Source organism: Geospiza fortis, unplaced genomic scaffold, assembly GCF_000277835.1.
Source record: "Geospiza fortis unplaced genomic scaffold, GeoFor_1.0 scaffold244, whole genome shotgun sequence".
NCBI classification, from domain to species: Eukaryota; Metazoa; Chordata; class Aves; order Passeriformes; family Thraupidae; genus Geospiza; species Geospiza fortis.
In genome coordinates this window covers 751,593-761,221 of record NW_005054370.1, presented here as the reverse complement: position 1 = coordinate 761,221, position 9,629 = coordinate 751,593, and the positions used below count along the sequence as shown (strand labels likewise).

The following is a 9,629-nucleotide window of genomic DNA, read 5'->3' as shown; positions in this document are numbered from 1 at the left end:
AGGAATGCTGGACTGTGAATGCATCACTAAAACAGAACAGACAATTTGGCTGCAAATGATAAATCTAAAGTTTGTTTTCCCTTTTTCAGGGCCTTCTGCTCCTTCAGAGTTAAGAATGTGGCAAAGAGGTTTAAACAATCATGCTGATAGCCCTAAATCATTGTTATAAATTCAGGAAGGATGGGATTTTTTTCTCTAGCCCTGAACTAAGGACTGAAGTAAGTGGTTCCAGTGATCCACACAACCTTTTTTGTCTCTTTTCCATGGCCACACCTCACAGCTGGGCTCTTGTGGTGAGAGCACAAGCCCTACAAAAGTGGCCTTAGTGCCAAAGACCTTTGGTACATTCAGGCAGTGCAGATACGTGCTCAGGGACAGGTAACTTCTAAATGAACTTTTGTGTTGCTGTCAGATTTCTAACATGTTGTTTTTGCTGTCTTTCCTCTAGTGGAGAATGCAGATGGTCCTTGGATGAGGCACTGCTGGGAAATGGTTCCACAGCTCCCCGCAGCCGCCTTTCTCAGAGCAGAGAGAACCCCCTCAGACCCCTGTGACATGAGCAAAGCCTCTGGCATTTAAACCCGGGAGGATGTCCCTAAGTGACGAGCTGGAGAGCCGCTTCTCCACCACCCCCTCCGTGGTGACAGACACAGGTGAGGACGGCGTGTTCAGAATCAGGCCCAACATCTCCACCAATGGCACCGGGGACGGCGCGTGGGCGGCCAGCTCCACGGAGGACATGGTGGCCATCTGCACCATCGGGGCCATCCTGTCCCTCATGTGCGTGGTTGGGGTGACAGGCAACGTCTACACCCTGCTGGTGATGTGCCACTACCTGCGATCCTCTGCCTCCATGTACATCTACATCATCAACCTGGCGCTGGCCGACCTGCTCTACCTCCTCACCATCCCCTTCATCGTCGGCACCTACTTCATCCAGAAGTGGCACTTTGGGGACGTTGGCTGCCGCATCCTGTTCAGCCTGGACTTCCTCACCATGCACGCCAGCATCTTCACCCTCACAGTGATGAGCACGGAGCGCTACCTGGCCGTGCTGAAGCCCCTGGACACGGTGAAGAGGTCCAAGAGCTACCGCAAGGCCATTGCCGTGGTGATCTGGCTGGTGTCACTGCTGCTCACCCTGCCCATGCTCATCATGATCCAGCTGGTGCAAAGGGACAACAAAAGCATCTGCCTGCCCACCTGGAGCAAGCTGTCCTACAAAGTCTATCTCACCATCCTTTTTGGCACCAGCATCGTGGGCCCGGGGGTGGTCATTGGCTACCTTTACATCCGCCTGGCCAAGATTTACTGGGTGTCCCAGACTGCTTCCTTCAAGCAGACCAAGAGGCTGCCCAACCAGAAGGTGCTCTATTTAATCTTCACCATAGTGCTGGTCTTCTGGGCTTGCTTCTTGCCTTTCTGGATATGGCAGCTCCTCTTCCAGTATTATGAATCCTTCCCTTTATCTCCCAAGGTGATGAAGAACATTAATTACCTGACAACCTGCCTGACCTACAGCAACAGCTGCATCAACCCCTTCCTTTACACCCTGCTCACCAAAAACTACAGGGAGTACCTGAAGAACAGGCAGAGGTCCCTCAGCAGCAGCAGTGGGTACTTCCAGAGGAGGAATCGTTTCCAGAGGATTTCAGGGAGATCCCTGTCCACCAGCAGCCAGCACTGCACAGAGACTTACGTCCTTGCTCACGCTCCTCTGGGAAACAGCAGTGCCTGAAGGTAAAATAGATCTCCAAGAACAATCAATACTGACTTCAATGTTGCTTTGATTTAAAGTGCACGTTGTGCAGGCCAAGCCTTGGCAGTGCACACATTTAGTCCAGAGGCTGTGCCGTGTGTCTGTTCTCATTTCTCCAGTGCCACTGATTTGATGCTAGCAGCACTCAGCTGAACATCTATCTAAATAGCCTTTCACTTTTTATCTTTATATTTTATAGTGTATGTCTCCTCAAGTAGCCATCAATAATGAAAGCCCATAACAGGGCCATGATTTTTAATAGTATCAGCTGTCTCACAACGTTTAAAATTATGTTACCCCATGAATGGCTGTAGTTTGCTCTTTTTTTCTTTAGCAGTAGTGCTAAATTTGTAGTTGTATGAGGACTGAAGACAATGAAATAAAGAAAAAGCAGCTGATGTTTGTGAAACTCCATGCAGTTTTGCATTCGGGGTAGCTGTGGACAAGGTGGATGAGGCATATCCAGGGTTACTTGTCCTGGTTTGGGTGATGCTCACACTTATTCTGCACTCCTGTCTGTGCACTGGGCTGGATTCTCCAGTCACACAGGTGTGAGCAGTGGAGTTACACCATGGTCCTTGTCAGCAGCACAGGCTTCCCATGACAGTGCCACAGGCAGGGAACACTCAGCATGTCCAAACACCCATGAGGAGCAGCATCATCTGTCCTGGGCAAGCATTTCCACCCTCTGCCCTCCTCCAAGCAGGAATTGGGCACCTCTGATGTGGCTGTCCTCAGGGCATCTGCTGGCAAACTGCAACATCCAGCCTGAAGCACCAGATCTCCAAGTCCAGGAGGAAAGGAAGAGGGAGAGGAGGGGGTTGAGGAGATGTGATTTTCCCCAGGCAAAGCAATGTTCTCTGACGTGCTTAATACTCCCAGTTATAAAAGTGCTGGTTCTTGGTTAGGGAGACAACTTGTTCCCTTCACTGGAAGTGATTTTGCCTTTCTGCTACAAAAACATAGTCCTGCTTACACCAATATTACAGTGCCTGTCCTGACTTTCCCAAATGATGAGGCACTATTAGAATAAATATATAATCTGTGATGTCTGGAACTTCCCCAGTGAGTCTAAAATACCTTCTCTGGGATGCTGCCAACATCCCTACAGGAGTCCTCTGCTTGCAGCAGCCCTGCTTGCTCATTAGCAGGGATATGACGATGCAATGCCAACGCAGCCAAGATACAGAATTAGAACCAAATGAATTCTGAGCAGCAAACTCAGAACTGCAATGTGAAATCCCTCTGGCAGTGAGCTCTGTTTGCTTAGACTGAGCCTGAATTCAGAATTTAAACATCTATTCCCCTTCAAGGTGTTGAAATGGTCACAGGGTAAGATCTGCATGCAGGCTCCCTGGGGAATACACTTGGACAAGTCATTGTCTCTTCCATGCATGGGCTTGAAGTTTGTTATGAATGGGGGAAGGTTCACACATGAGACAGGGCTCTGATGCATGCAGTTCTGCTGCTGGAACTGGAAGGGGCCTTGATTCGTTCCCAGCCCTCTCCACACACCCCATCAGCAGTGCTCCTGGGGACAGGGTGCTTTACCTGCAGCCTGCTTGCTGTGCAGTGTGCCAGCAGCTCCCACTTCAGGATCAGCCCCTTCCCGATCCCAGAGAATTCACAGAATTCACAGAATTACTAGGTTTAGAAGAGCTCTTCAAGGCCATTGAGTCCAACCCAGCCCCAACCCCTCAACTAAACCCTGGCCCCCAGTGCCACATCCAGGCTTTGTTAAACACCCCCAGGCATGGGGACTCCACCACCTCCCTGGGCAGCCATTCCAGAACTTTATCACCCTTTCTGTAAAGAACTTTTTCCTGATATCCAACCTATATTTCCCTTGGCGCAGCTTGAGACTGTGTCTCTTGAGGGGCAGGAATACCACGGATTTGGTAATTTCCTGTGCTGGAAACTTGTTAGCTTTCAGCCCCGCTGGGCTTGGAGACACATTAGTGAGAGCCCATTAGAGAGAGTGAAGCATCTTCAACCCTCTGTGAGGGAGTGGGAGCCCATGGATGGGTGAAGAGGTTTGTTATGGAATCACAAAGATTGGAAGGGACCTTCAGGACTGAGTCCAGCCATTACCATTATCCATGACCATTAACCCCCACCACATTAACCATTACTATTAACCCCACCACATTAACCATTCCCATTAACCACCACCATATTAACCATTACCATTAACCACCACATTAACCATTACCATTAACCATTACCATAAACCACCACATTAACCATTACCATTAACCACCACCACATTAACCATTACCATTACCCATTCCCATTAACCACCACCACATTAACCATTACCATTAACCACCACCACATTACCATTAACCATTACCATAAACCACCACATTAATCATTACCATTAATCATTACCATTAACCCCACCACATTAACCATGACCATTGACCACCACCACCACATTAACCACCACCACATTACCCATTACCATTAAATCCCACCACATTAACCATTACCATAAACCACCACTTTAGCCATTACCATTAACCCCACCACATTACCCACTCCCATTAACCACCACCACATTAACCACCTCGTTCACCACGTGTCCCCCAGTGCCACATGCACTGTACACATCTTGGACACTTCCAAGGATCCAAGGATGGTGATTCCACACCTCCTTGGGCAGCCTGTTCCAATGCCTGACCTCCCCTACATGGAAGAATTTTTCCTAATATCCAATTTAATTTCCTGAACCCGTTTTCCACTTATATAGTCAGGGATTTAACATGAGTCAGAATTTAAAGTTTAGCCTCCTTTTTTATTTCCTTTCAAATGGGAGTTTTAGCTTCTCCTTGCCCAGGAAGAGCCAGACAAGCTCAGGATGAGCAGTTCCCATGGTTGTGATGGAAAGATACTGCAGCCTGAGCCTTTAGAAAGCACTGTCCATCTTGCCTAAAATCAGACAGTCAAGGTGACAGGGGGTTTGCAAATCTCAGCTCATCCAGGCCTCACCCACCCATGCAGACAGTGCAGAAGCTACTGAAAGATATTGGAGCAGATCTGCCTTCCATTATTCAGTCTGACCCCTTCACCCTCAGCAGCTCTGCTCTGATTCTCTTCTCCAAACCCTCCCCAAGCAATCCATCTCACCGAAAAGCTTTGCAAAATGCCTTTCATGGCTCTGGCAGTGCAGGGAGCCCCCCGAAAGCACCCTGAGCAGAGTGTTGAAGGCACAAGGCCACGTCAGAGATCAGGGAAAGGAGCTGGAAACAGGAGCTTCCCTGTTTCCCTGGAAGGACACACAGCCTCAGCCCCTTCTCCTTTGGAGCTTGTGCTGTCTCAGCAGGGGCTGGGGATGTGTTTGTCAAATCAGCACAACAAAGCCAAGAGAAAAGGCATCCCCAGGTCAGGGACTGGCTGTGGGTGATGCTCCTGTCAGTGCTGGGTCATCTCTGAATGATGAGATGTTTCATTCATTTCCCTTCCCACCCCAGGCTGGAGTTGGTTTTTGCTCCTTCAAGCACTCACATCCTTCAGCACTCAGCTCAGGCAGCAATAAGGGAATTGCAATCTAAGCCTGCAGCAACAAACAAGGCCCTGAGCACTTCCCAAGCAGCTGAGCCCCAGCCCTGCATCCCAAACTAACTCTACAAAGCACCAGCCATGCTCAGACAGCACCAGGGAGCTGCTCTCTGCCTGAAAGCAAGGAGCAGCTCAGCCCCCAGAGCCTGCTGAATATTTACAGGGAGCAGGAGCAGCAGGGAGAGCCAAAGAAGGAACTGCCTCCTCCAAGACACAGATTAACTGTGTGCTTAGTGATAACTGCAAAATTATTGTGCCCTGCTTATTCCTCCTTGCACAAACCTATCATCAGTCAAAGACCCAAGAGCAGCCCTTTGCATAAATTAAATCTGAAATTGGGGTGAAAGAGGAGTGTCTATACCTGTGGCTGTGTGTGGTGGTGTTTGCAGGGGTCCCAGGATGAGGGAAGAGATGAGAATCTTGACTCCATGTTTCAGGTGGCTGATTTATTATTTTATGATGTAAATTCTGTTAAAAGAAAATGATATATTAAAACTATACTAAAAGAATAGAAGCAAAGATTTCATCAGAAGGCTTGAAAGGAATAGAAAGGAATGATAATAAAATCTTGTGACTGCTCACAGCCTCGACACAGGTGGCTGTCGTTGGTCATGAAGTAAAAACAATTTCACATGCTGGGTAAACAATTCTCCAAATCACATTCCAAAGCAGCAAAACATGGAGAAGCTGAAGCTTCTCAGCTTCTCAGGAGAAAAGATCCTAACAAAAGGATTCTTTCATAAAATGTGTCTGTGACAGCTGTGGGCTTGCACAGCTCAGACCTGGCTCTCTTTGTTCATTTTCCCCTGTGGGGTAAGGCCAGCAGTTCTGTCATGATCCCAAATCCTTAAGACCCCCCCATCTCTGAGGTATTTGATGCCCCACAGGCTGGAATCACCAGCTGAACTCCAGATAGCAGAAACTAAAACACCAATTTTTGCCCATTTAAGCCAGGAAGCCATAACAATATCTCAAAACTCATAGAAAGTGTAGTTGTAAATACTCCAAAGTCTTCCAAAAGGCCAGATCAGGGCTCCTACAGCTAGGAAAGGCCAGGTACCCACGCTGGTGGCTGAAACAGGCAGCAAAGTACAGCTGGGGCCAGGCACTGCTCTCAGCTTTGCTCTTTGCCAGCAAAAGATGACGTCTATGTTTACCCAAATTATTTGCAAATCCACCCAGAAATTCAAGAATCCTTCTGGAAATTCTTTTATTCCTTTTTTTTCCAAATTCTGAATTGTCTCCTTTCAGCCTTTAGGAGGCAAAACAGCACAATTCCTCACCTCAGGATGAAGCTTTACCCACCAGTTTGCTCACACTTAATTTTAAAAAGCCTTTTTCCATTTTGTTCAGACCACAGGACTTTTGTAGGAGTCCAAGCAGGAAAGCAGAGAGCAGCTGTGCAAACCCTGCCTGGGCAGGGTGGTACCCACCAAGGTGCCACCCCTGCCCAATCCCCACTGCCAAAGGCACAAAGCTCCCTCCTCACCTGCTGCTGGGGTCTGGTTTGAGCTCAGTTTGAGCCCCCTCCTTGTTCCTGCAGCCCAGTGAGTGCAAAGCCACCCTCTGCTGTCACTGTCCCACCTCCCTGCTGGGACACAGCCAGTCCAGAGCTCTTCAGCCTCCAAGCAGCCAGGAAAACCTCAGCACAAGCTCCCAGACAGGATCTGGGCAATATTATGCACATTTTGGTTCACTTCCAGCTCAAGATGGGCCAGGTTGGCTGGGTGAGAGGTGGGATCTCTGGAGCACTGTGGCTCTTGGTCAGCAGCTCAGTGATTACCTGCCACGGACACATTTTATGAAAAATCCTTTTGGCAGGATTTTTTCTCCTGAGAAGCTGAGAGGCCTCAGAAATGAAATGTAAACAATGGTTATCTGCTGCTGTGGAATGCAACAGGTGCATCTGTGATGGGTCTCATGTGGTTGTTTTTAATTAATGGCCAATCACAGCCCAGCTGTCTTGGACTCTCTGGTCAGCCACAAGATTTTATTATCATTCCATTCTTTCCTTTCAAGCCTTCTGATAAAATCCTTTCTTCTATTCTTTTAGTATAGTTTTAGTATATCATTTTCTTTTAATCTAATATATATCATAAAATAATAAATCAGCCTTCTGAAACATGGAGTCAAGATTCTCATCTCTTCCCTCATCCTGGGACCCCTGTGAACACCACCACATTTGGTGGCCCCGAGTGAAGAAAAATTCCACATTTGGTGAGCCCCCAGAGGAACATTGCCACAATTACCCCACAGGGCCAGGGGGTGAGGGCTGTGTGACAATGTGTGACAATCTCCAGATTGTCAGGATGTTGGATTAAGCCCTTTTCTGGCTTTGAGATGGGCAACTGAGAGGTGTTTTAAAAAATTTTATTCCATTTTTAGTTTTATATGAAGGATGAAACAATACAGATGTTAAAATTCATGCCGTTACAATCAAAAGCCAACTATTTCCTAATTACAATATAAGTGTTTCTTAACCTATCAGTTTTAATCACACCATGTTATAAATACTTTAAAGCCAATAATCTAAAATTATTCCTCTTAAGTCTTACTACAATGCATCTTTCATAGTTCTATTTCTCCAAAGCATCTAGTCTTATTTACAAGACCATCTTTTAAAACTTATTTCTAATTCCATTTCTCTCTCCACAATGTCTATCCTACTCTATAACAGTTCTAAATCAACATTCCTTATCTCAAAATTTACACACAAATACATACTAGATAAGCCTTCTATCAAGCTTTAAAAATTCTCTACAAGCTCATTTCCCACATCAGGCGATTCCTTTCATTTCTCTGGGGTGTGTGCTCAGAAACTTCTCCATTCAGTGTTTGCTCCAGGATATCAAAAGGAGAGGCTGAGCAGGGCTTGGAGAGCAAATCCAGCCCTTGGCAGATCTGCCTAGGAAAAAACCATTCGTGCTGCCAGTGCTGCCCCAAGGGCATCTGCTGTGGCTGCCACACCAGGATGTCTCCACTGAAATGATCTGGCTGCTCTGGGCATTTTTCTTTCTCAAAAGACACAATTAAACCCTGAGACCTCTACACAGCCACTGCTCCTTCTCCAGATCAAACTCCAGCTGTATCTCCAGTGCAGCAGTGAAGAATTCATTGAAAGACAAATATCAGACCTTGTCTTGTGCTTGGCAGCTTTGCTTTAAAGTGACATTTGGGCACACTGAATGTTGTCCTGGGCAGCCCTGGAGCCAGGCCAGATCTGCAGGGGGATCTTGGCCATCTATTTACTGCACAAGCTGCCATATCCTGGAAAAAAAGTGTCAGTTCTAAATCATTCTGACCACTTTTGCACCTCCAAAATCAGCATCTTATCTGCAAGTCCTGCATAGACCTGATTTTCAGCTGAGGATGCTGATCCAGGCACATCAGAAGTGTGGTGGAATCAAGAGCAAGAGCAGAGAATTAATTATGCTGCCAGAATATAGAGGAGTATCTGAAAGTGGGCTGGAAATGGCAAGGCAAAGGAAAAGCAGGTGGTTTTTTGCTGACTCCCAGCTTTTCAGTGTAGTAAAAATGAAAATTCACTACAAACATTGCAGAAAAAGAAAATCCCTCATCTCTGAGTGAAGGCTGAGCAGCAGATAAATCCAAAGCAGCAGATAAATCCAAATTTCATTCTGGCTTCCCAGGAATAAACACCCCACCAGCATACTCAAATATCAGGGAATCCACCTGTCAAAAAGTCAGAGTTTTCTCTGCACACTGAAGGCTTGCTGCTAAATCCACTTTTCCCAAACATTTATCACCTGTGAAGCCATCTGTCTGTGAGGAAAGCACATGTTTTTGCCAAAAGGGAAAGTGTAAATATCACAATTTGTGTTTCAAAGACCAAACCACTCAAGCATGCATAATTTCAGCTGTTATTAGCTTTAATTACATGTCAAGTAGATGCTGTTATTAGTTCAAAGCTGTCTAGGAAGATGAAAAAAGAGCACAAAAAGTGTAAATATATGACAAAAACCAGTGAAATTACCTGTCTCAGTGGTAGAGTGGAACATCCCCTGGCACAGGGGCAGACAGGACAGGATTTGCCACACCAGCTCTGACTGTTACAACCATCCCTGGCCAATTCTGGCGTTTCCCTTTCACACACATCCTGGAAGTCCCATAACAGAGTTAATTCATTGGCATCAATGCAGTTCCGGCCACGAAACATCCAAAATCTTTTTTGTTTTTTTTTTCAGGTGTGCTAAAGGCGGCACAAGGGGTGCACCCACCAATGGACAGATCCTCAAAATAAATTAATCCTTATGGATTAATTTATTTTGAGGATCTTGTGGATCTTTTG

General features: G+C 46.6%; 1 protein-coding gene across 3 annotated transcripts in view; it reads left to right on the top strand.

The window, feature by feature from the left end:
- The window catches only part of LOC102033118 (urotensin-2 receptor-like), a 4,558-nt gene extending 2,403 nt beyond the window's left edge, over positions 1–2,155 (top strand). Inside the window, exons 2-3 of one of the 3 annotated variants that reach the window (XM_031059966.1) lie at positions 449–653; positions 801–2,134. In XM_031059966.1, the coding sequence (XP_030915826.1) occupies positions 590–653; positions 801–1,738 (1,002 nt within the window). In that variant the 5' untranslated portion in view covers positions 449–589 and the 3' untranslated portion in view covers positions 1,739–2,134. Of the gene's footprint in view, positions 1–448 lie in introns of all 3 variants that reach the window. The other 2 variants (XM_031059965.1, XM_005424542.3) reach the window with 2 other exon arrangements.
- Positions 2,156–9,629: the final 7,474 nt, after the last annotated feature.